Source organism: Siniperca chuatsi, linkage group LG19 (assembly GCF_020085105.1).
Source record: "Siniperca chuatsi isolate FFG_IHB_CAS linkage group LG19, ASM2008510v1, whole genome shotgun sequence".
NCBI classification, from domain to species: Eukaryota; Metazoa; Chordata; class Actinopteri; order Centrarchiformes; family Sinipercidae; genus Siniperca; species Siniperca chuatsi.
Window position 1 is genome coordinate 15,397,015 of NC_058060.1, and position 15,366 is coordinate 15,412,380.

A 15,366-nucleotide genomic window follows, 5' to 3' on the forward strand; every position below is an offset into this window, starting at 1 on the left:
TTTACAATGAGGATGGTGGATAATGTCTAAATAATGAAGCTGCATTCTTTTGATTATGAGATCTTGCTACATTATACTGCCAAATAGATAGATGGATAGATAGATATCCCCATAACACAATCAGCTGTGTACAAGTAAAAGAACAAAATAACACAAAATGTAGCCTGTAGAAAGTAAAAATGAAAAAGTTACCATCATCACCAAAAAAAGTTGCACAAGTGTGTGTTGCGCCCCAAAATGAACAGAAGAAAACACTCATCTTCATTTTTGCAACTTCTTAATGACAACACACTTTTGTACTTAAGTCACAGTCTCTCTTGGGTATTCATAAAATAATAGTTTGACATTTTGGATAACTTAATTGCTTTCTTACCAAGAATTACAGGAGAGAAGATCGATACTACTATGATATTTGTCCATTAACGTTAAATATGAAGCTGCAGCTTGGAGACTGTTTTCTTATCATAAATACAGGAAGCGGGAAACAGCTGGCTTGGCCCTGTCCAAAGGTATCAAAATCTGCATTCAGTAGGCCTGCCTCTAAAGCTCACTAATTAACGTGTTATATTTCCTTTGTTTAATTTAACCGAATTGTGTAAAAACAACAAGTTGTGGAGTCTTGCTTGGTGCGTGACTATGAGGTTGCTAGGCAACCAGCTAAGCTAGCTAACCGGTTGTTGGCTACATATTACCTTAGCTAACTGTTAGTAAATGCAGACAGATGTTATCAAATGTTTTCACTTAACTCTCCACAAGAAGTGTATTTCCCAAAATGTCGAAATATTCCTAGCGCTCCCTTTTACTTCCTGGGTAAGTAATTTCTAATTCTCTTTTTTCAAAATAAGTAGGCAATCAGGAAAATAACATTTTAACTAGAGCTGAAAGCTCTAGCTAAGCCTGCTAGGTTACTCGATTAAACTAGTTGATCAACAGAAAATTAATTGCCAACAGTTGTGACAAACAATTATATTAATATTTTAAGTCAGTTGTCAAGCTTCTCTAATGTGAGAGGTACTGGTTTCTGTTTTATGTCATTGTAAATTGAATATACCGTATTTGGGTTTGGGACTGTTGATTGGACAAAACAAAATATTTGAATTTGAATCATTTCAGAGTTTTTCATCAGGAGATGTGCATAAATAAATCGCAAAGCAGCTTGCATAATTCCAGTTCCCACAGCTCCACTAGTGTGTAATCTATGGATTTAGACTTGTGAGAGTCATTGAGAGGAACGGGAACTATTGTCCTGGAAATGTGGGATGATTTGTTAAGAATGGAAGGAAGTTGATCAACAGGATGTCGATAACACCTCTGCATCCTCGATAGATGAACAATCCAGCATTACAAAGCACTCCTAAGATCCACTATTGTCAGCCTGCAGGACAGGGTAAGAGGACATGATGCTATTGATAAAAATGTTTTGGTGATGACGATTATATGAATGAGGGTGAAGATAACATCAAGCAGCGAAGATCAAGGCGTTTTCTTGATGGTCTGGTCTTCCTCCTGCCGAGCACAGCTGAGAAAAACACACACACACACATACATACACACACACCTGGAGGCAGCATAAAATGACTTGTGTCAACACAGCTGACACAGCCCTCTCCTCCTCCTTCAAGGTGTGTGTGTCCAACGTCCTCCTCACTATGGAGCCCTGTGACAGAGAGAGTCCCCGTCACGTCCACAAGCAACCACATCCTGAGTGTTACGCACAGACAGGAAGTGCTTCAGGGGAAGAAAAGGGTAGGTGAAGCACTGAAATACATGCCGTGACTGACAGAAGAGCCATGTTGCGTTAGTAACAGGATTCTCAGTTACCCTATACTGTTTAAAATGATGTTAAAAACACAAAAAGCATAAACTCAAAGGTATAATAACTACAGTTTGTCCTGGAATTTTTTAAATTGCACTTTTTAGCAGATTCTTTGATGAATAATGACCAAAAATGCACCAATCTGAACAGAAGTTAGATCACATGTTACAACTCTCATAATAAAAGAGATCAGGGAGATTTCACTTTACAGATTCCTTTGCTCCATTGCTCTTACTCCACTTCTTTGCTCACTTCTCCCACACACACACACACACACACACACACACATGCACAGACACACAGCTATATTAATACTTATGGACAGCTTGCATGTTGAGCTGCCCACTGGGTTGGAAGTGGGCAGGAGGTCTGGCTCAGAGACCCCTATTGTCTGCTCAGTGGGCCCATGGAAAATATGATTCCTGCCATCAGTGGCAGAGGTAATGAGCCTGAACCTTACACTTGTGCATGAATACGTGTGTGTGTGTGTGTGTGTGTGAGTGTGTGTGCCTGTTTTTCATGGTGTGCTAAGTGCCGGTTTGTTCATGCGGATGTTTGTGTTTTCCATAGACGGTGGGGGTCCTGACTGTGGCAGAGGCGTTTGTGTCTGGAGTGTATCGCTGCATTGCCTCCAACTCTGCAGGCACAGACCAGCTAGATGTTTACTTCTACATCACAGGTGATCCCAAAAAAGATTAATCATCTCCTCAGATATACAACTTATGGATTTTTTTTTCTTGTCCACATGTGGGAAATTTTGTTCAAAGCTTAAGAAATTACAGCAAAAAAAAATCTTCCCACTCCTCCGTTTCACTCCCCAGAATCATCTTACTTGAAATAACTAGTTTCTGTCTTCTGTCTTCTTTCTGTGATATGCTGGCTTTTCTCACTTTCTGATTTGCTTTCACATCAGTGAACACACAATCACTTACTCATGCACAGACATATTTGTTGTCTTTTGTTCAGTTGGACTTTGACAGTACTTATTAGATTGAACAAGCTGCCTCCTTTCCTATGTTGTAGGCAGGACTGCCAAGATAAAATGTCCTGCAACCAAAATGACCAAAAAATGAAAAGAACTTGAGGTTTAAATGAATGTATTTGCAGTGCTGCGAGGAGCAAAAGGGACATCGAGCCCATGCAGTAGATGAAAATCTCTATTCTGTCTCTATATGTTTAAGTAACGACGAGAAGAAAAGAAAAGTAAAATGCTGAGAGAAAAGGAGGTGAGGAGCAGGACTGGAGGGTAAGAATAGAAGATGGACACGGATGCAATACTGAGTTTTCAGGCTGTAGAAGAATACTGTATATGGAGTCGTTACTGCTGTGTTAAGTTCATTTCGCCATTAGTGAGACAGGAGACGCAATGTCAGAGATGTGCAAAGAGACACTGCAACAACGTCACTGCACTGCTGTGGAAAGAGCGTGATGCTGGAGTCTAGAAAGGACCAGGACCTGGAGTGATGGGACAGCCGATGCTTCAGTATTATCCATCAATATATCGCAATTCAGAGCTGCTCACTTAGTTTTATAGTGTAGAAATGTAACTTTTTACATCACATTTGTAAGGCTATTTGGACATTTTTAAATTATTTAATGGTATCCAGTTACAAATTTGAACATGTTTCATGAAAAAATGTGAAATATTATACAGAGTACCAGATACAAGAACTCAAATAGATATTTTACATACTGTAAAATGCAAATTTCTGGACATGCATATGCCAAAACATTATTATTAAGTGTCACCGAAGAAGTAACACATACATTAATGTAGGTAGAAATGCTTGGCAGAACAAAGTAGCGTACGTGCATTGGGTAAATACTGAAGTTTTGTGTGTGATATGAGGTTAGATTTGTCACTAGGCACACAGGTTAAGGTTTTTTTGTGTCTGTTTGTTTTTGAGTGTGTATGTGTCTCTGCGTAAGGTTGTGCTGAGCTGTTTGCAGGCTGTGTGTGTGAGCAAGAGCGAAACAGGAACCTGGGGCTCTTATCGTTCCACTTCCCCATGCAGTGCACTTCCTTGGACTGGCAGGTCCGCTTTATTTCGGGAGGCCTTGGGGTGTTCGGGAAAGATAAACACTATCTGCCATCAGGAAACTCTCGAGCCGTTTCCACGGGAAGTTTCAAATGGCTAAAGTAAATAAAAAGCCTTTTCACTGTATTCCACTAGCTGCTTTTACCCACAATAGCCATTCAGCATTGTCGTCAAAGGTTACAAAAATGGAGGATCGGTTGAATCAGCTCTCCTGGTTTCAGGCACCTGACAAGATCCACATTTGCATGGCTAGAAACTGAGAGGGCTTAATCATCAAACAGGAGATCAGTGATATTTTGTCCATATTCCCTCTTCCTCAACTCTTCTTCCCCATCAATCCATCTCGTTCTGTTTCCCTCAGACGTCCCAGGAGGCTTCAGTGTGAGCCAGAGGGAGGAACCTAGAGAGGGTGGAGACCTTCATCTAACCTGTGTAGCCAATAAGTACCTGTACAGTGCATTGTCATGGCAACGAGTGAACGACACAGAGGATGCCCAATATCGCAGCCCAGCCCTGAGTAGTCAGCAGCTCACATCAGGGGAGTTCTCCAACTCTCTGGTCCTGTTGCTAAGCAACCTGACAGCCAGAGACTCTGGAGCCTACAGATGCTCCGCCCGCCACCTCATCACCGGACAGGAGACACACCTGGACACACAGGTGGTGGTCACAAGTGAGTAGTTGCAACTTTATGATCTAGTCTTCATCTTCCTCCTCAACTTCTATAATCCTGTAGTCAATATTGGGCCTATTTGGAGACACTTACTTTAAAAGGAACTATTATGATTTTACTTTGTTACAAGTAAGTTAAAGAGTAATAGATCGAGTAATGCAGTAAGTCTGGTTATTTATTTAGACTATGCTACAAAAACTAAAACACTAAGTATGTAAAAATGTATTTATATAGCATATTTCAAAACAAAGGTTACAAAGTGATTCACAATAAAAACACTTAGCTTGAAATATCAAGCAGAGTAACAAACACAAGAAAAATAAAAAATAGAAAAATAACACAACAAATAACAATGAAACAATAGATAAAAAGCAACAAACTATGGAAGCAAAGAAGGTCTGTAATCATTTGAACTTTATAAGTAACTTATTAATAATATAATAAGTAAATATAACTTTTAACCACTACTACAATGCATAATGTTGGAATTTAAATACCAAGTGTTTTATATTAAAAACCAATCCCTCGTATTTAATTTATGATTTGAATTCCTCACAATTTCAATTAGAAATCTCAAAAACTTTCTTTTCTCAAGTTCACAAATTCAGACAGAATTTTTAGATCCGACCAGTTTAATTTGAGCAACTTGAATAACGTTTTTTTGAATTTTCTATCTGACTTAAACCTAAAAAAAATGAATTAAATCTAAGTTTGGAGGGGAATTCAAACCACATTAATTCAGATAAATGTTTTTCTTAGTAAAATATTTCAATGCTATAAATTCAGTGCTATTTTAATTTCAACCTCCAAGTATTAAACTCCACAAGTAGGTATTCAGTTGCTTATAAGTTTCAAATTATTTTAGCTTTTGGGCTGAATTATTCAGGGGTCCCAAAGCTGAACAAGGGCCCTCGAACATACCAGAGATTAAGGATATTTATTTTCTCAGGACCCCAAGTACATTGTTATCAGGATCTTGAATTTGTCGCTGAAAAACTATTTTCTGAATATCTGATTATTATTCTTAATAACTAAATTTCAGATACAGATTTAAGTTGAGCTCTCTCTCTACTTAAAACTCACAGCCTCCCCATTTTTTCTGTGAACATAAGTTGCACATACATACAAACAAACAAACACCCACACTCTCTCACAGAGTTTTGCTTCTTGGGAATTGGGTCCCCTTGACTTCCTGGGGCCCCACCCTGCCTTTGCTCTTGCAGTCCAGCTCAGCACCTCTTTCACGTGGGAATGAGCTCTTGTCTGGAGGAAGAGCACACAATGGCACTTCCCACAATGCCACATTTACAGGCCCCCACACAGGGCCGGAGGAACAATCAGCCAATCAGACACTGTCAGGCCCCAGCCCCCGCGGACAATCATCAATTGTTGTCCAGGAGCAAGATAGGGGAAACAACAATCAGTCGCCTTGGTTAAGTGACTTTTCTTCATGTCTTTTACTGCTGTTCTTTATACAATCAGGGGTCAGCACGTCAATTTCCTCCCTCAGGACCCCCACAAGGGAATTACTAGAGGGACAGGGTGACCAGAAAGAAAGAAGTCGGGGAGCAAAAATGAGAGAAAAAGAGGGAGAATGGAGGAAAAAATTAAAACATGGGGTTAGAGAGATTCAGGGATCGAAAACTCATCTGGTCTAATTATAGTGTCTGAGTATTGTATTGTAATTATAGTGCATGAGAAGGAAACTAAAAAACTGCATTCAACTCATTGTGTACAATCATAGGCCAGTGACTGTCCACATTATAAAATACTACATTGTTGTTGCTTTTTAGAAATGGGTTTGTATTGCCGGGTATTTCAGGGCGAGTAATGGGCCGAAGAGAAACCCCATGTCAGCTGACTTACAGGTTGAAGCCAAGGCCACTCTTATGGAAAAATGTGTCACTGCCATTGCACAATTATTGTCCAAAAATGGCACTGGTCCAGAAAACAGTGGGAAAAAATAGTACTGGTTTCACTTCATCACAAACCTGTTGTAGTCTATAAATAACTCCAAATGTACCGAGATAAATGTGAACACTGATATTTTTTTGAGGTAATTTGCAGTGGTGGAAGATATATTCAAATCCTTAACTTAAGTAAAAGTACCACAATGTAAAATATAATCTGTTATAAGCAAAAGTCCTTTATTCAAAGTTTGACTTAACTTAACGTATAAGTATTACCGTCAAAATGTCAATCAAGCACCTATAATGTACATTTTTATATTAACAATGTGTAATGTGAAAGGGGTAGGTTGTAGTGACAAACCCACAGATAATTATCACCTGATTCTGTAGTTCCCCTTAGCTATACAGAGATTTTAGCTCATTGTTTTGGTTTTCCTGCCCACTTCTTCACTGTTTTGGTTCACTCTCACTGCTCTCATCACTGTTATTTTCAGCTGTAGCAGGCAGTTGTTTTCAGCAAAAAATCTCTAAAAATCCCCTGTACACTACACTGTAGCACCAAACTGTAGACAGACACAGTTAGCAAGTAGCTGGTGAACATAGTGGAGCATTTAGCAGCTAAAAAAACAGGAGTTGGTAGAGACCAAAAACAGAGCTAAAAGGAGAGTGAATTTTGGACTTACCTTTGCCAGGTGGCAAGAGACATGACTCCAAATACAGTAAATGCTAATGTCACTCTGTGTCTGGTAAATGGCAAGGGTAAAACAGGCAGCGGTTTGCTTACAAGTTAGCTATATCAACTTCCACTGTCCCCAAGTGGCCAAAAAATCGGTTATTGCAGTACTCATTATGCAGAATTTTATTACTATTATATATGCATTAATATGTAAACTGCATTTTAGTTAAAGTGGAAATAGTTTTAACAACTTTACATACTGTTGTGTAGTTAATCGATAAACTTCATTGTCTAATTAGGCTGATTAGATATTTGTAGGTAATTAATTTGTAATCTACAAAGTAACTATAGCTGTCAGATAAATGTAGTGGAGTAAAAACTACATTTTTTCTCTCTGAAATGTAGTGGATTTGAAGTATAGGCATAAGCAATCATATTAAAGTACCTCAGAATTGTACTTAAGCACAGTACTTGAGTTAATTTACTTAGTTACATTGCCAAAAATTGCACCAACACACACTCGGCACTGTTACCATTCATTGTGTGTGTGTTTCTCCCTTCAGTTTTGGAGCCTCCAGTGCTGCTTAATAATTTGACAGATTGTACTATCAACGTCAGCAGCTCAGTGATCCTGAGCTGTCCCTCTGAAGGCGTCCCATCCCCAACCATCACATGGTACAAGGATGAACGCGCCCTGTCTCAGGGATCAGGTAAAAGAAATACAATAAACATGCAAACTGTAGCTGTATTCTGTTGTCTAAGAGTTTGTCCCACCATCCTCAGGTATTGTGATATCACCAGAAGATGGGACCCTCCATATTGATCGAATCACAGTGGAGGACCAGGGCCTGTATACGTGCCAGGCCACCAATGAGAGGGGATCTGCAGAGAGCTCTGCCTATATATGGGTCAACGGTGAGTATCTGTCAACCAGGAGTATTTTCAAGCATCTGTGCCTTTGATTGGCTGTGTTTACGTCTTCTTAAAGATGGGACTCTTCCATATATGGGTATGTCTGAATGTCCATTGTTCCCAGTTCTGTAAATAGATGTATCGTCTGGCTGTACAGACATATAGTGCAGCATTGTTTTTATAGATGTAGTATTTATACATGGAGACATGGTGTGTCAATTCTATTAATGGAAGATGATACATCTGTTTATTCATTTCTGAGTAAACATTGATCAAAGAATGTCTTAACATAATCCCAATGTAGGACACACTTCGGCTTTTGTTCAGTTTTCCTCATTCACACTCACTGTGGTGGACACGCTTCCCAGTCCGGGTCTGGAGAGAGGAGTGGATGTGTGTGTGTCTGTGTGTGTGTGTGTCTGTGTGTGTGTGTGTGTGTGTGTGTGTGTGTGTGTGTGTGTGTGTGTGTGTTGTGTTGTGTTCTGATCAGTCAGGAAGGAAGCCGTCTCCCGTTTTTATTTCCTCTGGAAGGGCCCGGCCTGCATCTCCGAGAGGCTCCGCATGTCTACTTCTTCTTATTAATAAAAAAAATTTAAAAATAACATAAACTTGGGACTGAATGAGGATGATGGATGGTGTTTGTAGTGTTTCTGGATTATGGTGTGACAGTGAAAACACAGTGCCACCATTTGGAAGGGTGGAGAAAAATCAAGCGCCTAAGTACAATGATTTATTGTAATTCTCACAAAGTATCTCTGATTTCTCTGCAGTTTCTGTCTCTTATAATCTCAATTTTAAAATGTACCAAAATTAATGTATTTGAATGTCAGAGTATTTAGGAATAATCTTTCAATTAAGTTTACATTTATAACAACTTCAGCTTCACAAACACAACAATATTCAAAGTCCTGTGCAGCTCACTCCAGGCCTGCTTGTGTGTAATAACTAAATGTAATGTAATGCAAAATTAAAGCTAATTAAGCACTAATGTGTATTTGTGGTTTGTGTGTTTGTACAGGTGCCTCAGACTCCTCATTTCTGGAAATTCCCACACTCACCTGTACCTGTGTGGTGGCTACTCTCTTCTGGCTTTTGCTCACACTCTTCATACGCAAACTGAAACAGGTGAGAGAAAACAGGAAAAAGTTGTTTTCTGGTATGAGGAAACACCTCCCTGATTATATGACTGGTGGAACATACCAGTTTTAAATTCAGCACCACGTCTCAGTCCTTCCTCTTGCCTCCTTGTCCCTTTTCGACTGAGTCATCATTATGTTACCAAGTTGTTGTTGCTGAATACATGTGGTTGCCAAGGTTTTCTCTAGGCAGTTGCAGTCCAGGCAAGAACCTGTACAATCTACAGTACAAAATACAAATTCCATACTTTACATTAGTACAGACAACTCTTTCAAGTGTACTACAAGTTTTAGATTTATTTTCCAATCTTCCAGCCCTTCTTTGTCCCTTTCATGTTACATACACATCAGTACTCTTGAAATCTGTTTGGATGCCAAACAGTTTGGATTAGACTAGACATTATTGTCAGATTATTTTCACATTTATACTCTGTAAAAAGAGGTAGAATGAATATTAATAATTCAGGTACAATATTACATTACAGATATAAATAGCTGCAGTGCATTTAAGTTCCGTGTCTGACATAAACAGGCACCTATCCACTCACATCCTCCTCAATTTTAATGCAAGAGAATTCAAAATTCACTTGAACCATTTAACTCCATACATGTTTGCTTATTGATTGTCCTCCAGGTTTGATTTTTAAATAAACATAACTCATAAACACGATACGATTTGGCACAATGATTTTTTTTCCATAAGCACCTGAATGCATTTTCAAAATAGTCCTTGCTCACAACTTTCTACAAAATACCAGGAATTACAAATATACACATTTGTGTCAGTATAGTACTGGTATGAGCCTGTGCATTTGATCCCTTATGAAATGACCCAGAACAACCTCTACTTTTGAACAACACTAATATTGTACATTGGTTTCATATGCATGTAATGTGCTCTTCTACATCTTTCCTGGAGCACAGAATGTGTTTGTTAACTTTTTTTGTTAACTTAATTTTTCTGTTTTACAAAATAAAGCCCAACAGCTCAAACACCAAACCAGAGTACCTGTCAATCATTATGGACTCAGGAGAAGGGCCAATAGAGGAGCAGTGCGAGAGACTGCAATACGACCCCAACCGATGGGAGTTCCCTCAGGAGCGGCTCAAATTAGGTACACTTCTTTATTTTATGAAAATGAAAAATGCAGAAATGGATGTTTTTTAGCACTGTGATATGAAACTGGAAGGATTTTGGCAATGTAATGCTAAAAATGGGAGAGAGGGAAGGTGTTTAAGATCACATAACAGATACGCGGACTTTCTCATAGGTCTTATCAGATTATTATTGGGAGTGACTCTCATTCCATTAATCAGACTTTGTGTCTGTGTTGTCTGTGGGCAGCTAATCAACTCCAGCAGGGGGTGTGTAAACTGTGTTGACTGTAACTAATCAGCTCTCACTGTCATCAGGGTGGGATTCAGTTAGATGAACTATTGATGGGGTCTAAAGTCTTCTCTTATCGGAATCTCACGTCCGGGATGGATGATAATAGTAATTAATAAAGTGACTCAATTAGACATAAAAACACACCTCCCTTTCCCCCCGTCAGCCTCACTCACGTTCTTTCTTTCTCTCTTAGGGAAACCTCTGGGCCGTGGAGCCTTTGGTAAGGTGATGCAGGCATCTGCGTTTGGTATAGACAACGGCACCAGCTGCAGAACTGTGGCTGTTAAGATGCTCAAAGGTACAGGATCGGGCCCCTGGTAAATAAAATTACAATTCTGTGCAAAAACATTTGTGCCACTTTTTTTCTTTTCTGCCTTTTGTCCACCAGAGGGAGCTACAGCCAGCGAACACAAAGCTCTGATGACTGAACTGAAGATCCTCAACCACATTGGACATCATCTGAATGTAGTCAACCTATTAGGAGCCTGCACCAAACCAGGAGGTGTGTGTGTGTATATGTGTGTGTGTGTGTGTGTGTGTGTGTGTGTGTGTGTGTGTGTGTGTGTGTGTGTGTTTTCCATGCATGTGTGCTCTAAATATGCCTATTAATACATGCACAAGTTAATTTTTGTGCAAATTTAGGTGTGCTATGAGCTTGTCAATGTCGAGTATTTATGTGTGTGTTTGTGCCCTCACACTTGTCATAACTATAAGATGTTTGTGTTTTCTGTGTGTGCAGGACCACTGATGGTCATTGTCGAGTACTGTCGCTATGGAAATCTCTCTGCCTTCCTGAAGAGCAAGAGAGAGGTGTTTGTGCACATCATGGTGAGTCTACAAACACAAATAAAGGTGTTATGATATTTCACAGAAAACAGGGCCTCCATAGCGTGCAAACATAGTTCACACGTCCCATGCTTCAGCTTCACCTTACAGTTGAGAAAAAACAAAATAACCCCTTTGTGCTGTACACAATTACAAAATCATCCACTCAACAACTCACTTCTGCAATCTGTTTGAGGTTCGAAGATGTTATCTGTTCTGAAGCAGGACGTTTACTTCCTTTTTCTTCACAGGTTTAGATATAACTAAAAACTGTGTCCTCAAAGGTCACTTTCACAGAGCAAAACATGTTTATAAATTTTTCTCTTATACCATTGAACAAATTTACCAAATCTCAGAAGACACATTAGCCTTTTCTCACAGTTTGAGTTCATCCTAACCTTTAACTGTCCTGATTTTCACTCTCTGTCATACAATATTTGATAACAACTAATTGATTTCTCTCCATGTCAGACGGTTGGAGGAAAGGATGGGGGGCCAGGTAATGTCGGCAGCGTGTCTGACAGCCAGAGCAACATTAGAACAGAGTTTGACGAGAGAGACGAGAAAGACAATCACCTCGGTAAGACAGGAGCTTAGTGAACATTTCCCAATGTTTGTGTATAATCAAACTGCTTGATTACACCCCTGTGCCCCCTCTCTTTCTTCCTCTAGATCCCAAATCTGCCTCCAACTCTCCTTTATTCCTGGAGGATCTCATCTCCTTCAGCTTCCAAGTGGCACGAGGAATGGAGTTTCTGGCCTCTCGCAAGGTCTGATACTTGATGTGTGTGTGTGGATGCAGGTACACATGTGTGTTTCACATATGTAATTATTTGTGTTCTCTGTGTTTCTACGCAAGTGCATTCACCGAGACCTGGCAGCCAGGAACATTTTGCTTTCTGACAATAAAGTGGTCAAGATCTGTGACTTCGGCCTGGCCAGAGACATCTACAAAGATCCCGACTATGTCCGCAAGGGAGATGTGAGTACACATGAGCAATCTTATATTTTTATACCTGCTGCACTAAATAAACAACTTTTGCAGCCACTTTCTTAAAAGATACTCACTATAGGCAAAAAGGGTGTTTTACATTTTTTAATAAATACCTCTGTAAATGACAGCATTTGTAGTTATTTATGTGGTTGAAACAGGACAATTATGCATTATGCGAAAATTAAATCAACCACATAAGCATTAAAATGCCATAACTGATACATTAAACCACATTGCAAGTCTAGTATTAATAAAGGAGGAATAATGCATCCTGTAACTGCTGCTCCCAACATTAACTTGTTACCAAGCGCGACAGCGTGGCTGGTCTCGTTTTCACCTTATGAGTCTCTGTGTGTGTGTGTGTGTGTGTGTGTGTGTGTGTGTGTGTCATCATGCCAAAATGTGGTCCTGGACACACCTAATGTACTGGGAATTACCACAGAAGTGGTTTTGAGTACTTTGCGCACATGGGAGAAGTTTGCCCTCAGGCCTTTCTGCCAGAAAGCCTTACTACTTGTTTAGGTTTAGGCACCAAAACTACTTGGTTAGGTTTAGGGGAAAAGAAAGGCAAAAAGCAAACTTCTCCCACGTGCGAACTTTGCCAGGTGTTTAGTTGAGCTCAAAATGAAGGCCGAGTTCAAAGATGGTTGTGGTCCAAGCAAGGGCGCTGGAAGTAGGGGGGTAGGAAGTAGGGAAGGGGCCACTGCCCCCACTTACGCCCCTGGCCTCTCACCAATAATGACACATTCTCCATCCTTGTCTAACCATGTTCAATGTTGTACATTCCTTGTATCAAACCAGGGAATATTTCAGCAAAACACATATATATATGTCAAAACGAACATAGGTTAAAGGTTGACCTTGCGAGGACGTTTAGGCATATTGAATAAATCTGGCACAGAAACACCTGTTTCGCCTAACTCAGTTCTTTCATGTCATGTGTTCCATTGCACCATACACACCAATTTGGCATTGTGGCTGGTGTGATCCCATCGCAAGATGTTCTCTAGTTGCTTATGTTTTGGAAACATTAAGCAATAAACATCACGTAACAACTTTTCAGCTAGCCAAACTTTAAATGTTTCCTCATGAGTGGTCTTTTGTAACCCTGCTTCTGTGATCTGATTGGCTGACAGGCCCGCCTCCCTCTGAAGTGGATGTCTCCAGAGTCCATCTTTGACAAAGTGTTCACCACCCAGAGTGACGTGTGGTCCTACGGCATTCTGCTGTGGGAGATCTTCTCTTTGGGTAAGAGCCCTTTCACCACGCTTTTGTTCTAAACATATACAGGAAGTGGACAAAATAACAGAAATGCAATCCAAAACAAAAGCCCTGCAACAAATACTATGATCTTATATTTTTAAGACCGTGTTTGGAAGATGATGGTTCAATACTTTGGTGATTTTTGAGGGTATGTTCACATATTGATGTATTGACGTGTGTGTTTGTCAAACAGGAGCTTCCCCATACCCTGGTCTTCACATAGATGAAGAGTTCTGCCACAGGCTGAAGGGGGGAACAAGGATGCGAGCGCCTGAATACAGCACACCTGAGATGTGGGTGGATATGTTTTCAACATTGTCAACTACTCGAATCAACAGGGACGTCGTAGGGGCCCAACATTCAACTTCGGATTCTTCAGTTTTATTTTAAAACCAAAAGAAACCAGCTTTGCAACCACACATGTATCACATAGATCACAGAAAGACGTAGATAACTTCAGACATAACGTTATGTTATGTCTCCTGATGTGACCCAGGCGGTGATACTGTTGGTGTTTTGATTGAAAATTAAACACTATACCTGTATGTTTGTGTGTGCAGTTACAGCACGATGCTGGCATGCTGGGAGGCCAGTCCCTCAGATAGACCCACATTCACTCACCTGGTGGAGACCCTGGGAGACCTGCTGCAAGCGCGGGTTCAGCAGGTCAGACTTTTTATAGATTTTATGTCTTCAGGCTTGTGATTTATTTCCAACAAAATGCTTCTCAACACATATAAGATACACAAAAAGACAGACACAAATGTCTCACAAAACTGTATGGTCTTACAAATACCCTTTTAATATTTTTTTCCTTCTCTTTAGCAGGATGGGAAGGATTATATTCCTCTGGGATCTTTCATGACTGGAGACACTGGTCACAGTGAGACCTTCAAAGAAAACTCGCTTGCAGTCACAAACCTGAGGTAAGGAAACATGAGAGAGGAATTGAAAAAATGATGCAATTTAGTATACAGCATGTAGGTCTGAGCCAGCGCACCTTGACTTAAGATGTTATGTATGTGTGTGCGAGTAAACAAGTATGGTAGAGAAGTGCTGTAGTAGTGTAATAACTTCACAAAAAGGAGAAAAATGACAGGTGCAGATGTGAAAGTGATGGGAGAGAGCTGTGTGAGGTAACTGAAACTACATTCAGAAACAACAGGAAACAGGTTGAGAAAGAAGAGAAATTTCCAACTCCCGTTTTGAATCTGAATCCAATCCATCCAGTTACATGAGGGGTATGGCCACACTTCAGACGTTTGAGGAACTGCCCTGCCAGGAGCCAGACAGCCCGGATGTAAGAAAACACCTTCACTTCCACTTGCATGCACGCACACATAGATGGGATGAGACAAAAATGCATCCTCGCTTTGTCAAACCTTAATAATTTCAGAGAAAACAGATGAAAAAAGATAAAAACAGAGCCACAAACAAATATGAAGTTTTGAGAAACCCATTAACTCTCTGATGAGCTGCATGTTTGCATCCTCTCCGCTGTAGGATGAGCAGAGTGACAGCGGCATGGTCCTGCCGTCTGAGGAGCTGAAGCATCTGATGTGGAATAACAGCACCAAGAACAGGAAACTCAGCAGGTGGTGGCATCTGATCTCTGATCTCTGACCTCTAAACCTTTGACTTGCCTCCTATCAGCCAAGACATCTCACCATCTCTGCGCTCAGCAGAACACAGTCATTTTCAGTTGAATACAAAGATTACAATCACTGCTTGCTTG

At 40.2% G+C, this 15,366-nt stretch overlaps 1 protein-coding gene across 3 annotated transcripts in view; it reads left to right on the top strand.

The window, feature by feature from the left end:
- flt1 (fms related receptor tyrosine kinase 1) overlaps positions 1 to 15,366 on the top strand; it is a 37,545-nt gene that overhangs the window by 18,279 nt on the left and 3,900 nt on the right. For 2 of the 3 annotated variants that reach the window (XM_044175668.1, XM_044175670.1), the window contains exons 11-29: positions 1,623 to 1,746; positions 2,387 to 2,495; positions 4,217 to 4,525; positions 7,675 to 7,821; positions 7,895 to 8,026; positions 9,042 to 9,148; positions 10,139 to 10,274; positions 10,743 to 10,847; positions 10,938 to 11,051; positions 11,289 to 11,377; positions 11,846 to 11,954; positions 12,047 to 12,144; positions 12,234 to 12,356; positions 13,505 to 13,616; positions 13,825 to 13,924; positions 14,192 to 14,297; positions 14,457 to 14,557; positions 14,862 to 14,931; positions 15,135 to 15,226. In XM_044175668.1, the coding sequence (XP_044031603.1) occupies positions 1,623 to 1,746; positions 2,387 to 2,495; positions 4,217 to 4,525; positions 7,675 to 7,821; positions 7,895 to 8,026; positions 9,042 to 9,148; positions 10,139 to 10,274; positions 10,743 to 10,847; positions 10,938 to 11,051; positions 11,289 to 11,377; positions 11,846 to 11,954; positions 12,047 to 12,144; positions 12,234 to 12,356; positions 13,505 to 13,616; positions 13,825 to 13,924; positions 14,192 to 14,297; positions 14,457 to 14,557; positions 14,862 to 14,931; positions 15,135 to 15,226 (2,283 nt within the window). The remainder of the gene's footprint in view (positions 1 to 1,622; positions 1,747 to 2,386; positions 2,496 to 4,216; positions 4,526 to 7,674; positions 7,822 to 7,894; positions 8,027 to 9,041; positions 9,149 to 10,138; positions 10,275 to 10,742; positions 10,848 to 10,937; positions 11,052 to 11,288; positions 11,378 to 11,845; positions 11,955 to 12,046; positions 12,145 to 12,233; positions 12,357 to 13,504; positions 13,617 to 13,824; positions 13,925 to 14,191; positions 14,298 to 14,456; positions 14,558 to 14,861; positions 14,932 to 15,134; positions 15,227 to 15,366) is intronic. The other variant, XM_044175669.1, reaches the window with a different exon arrangement.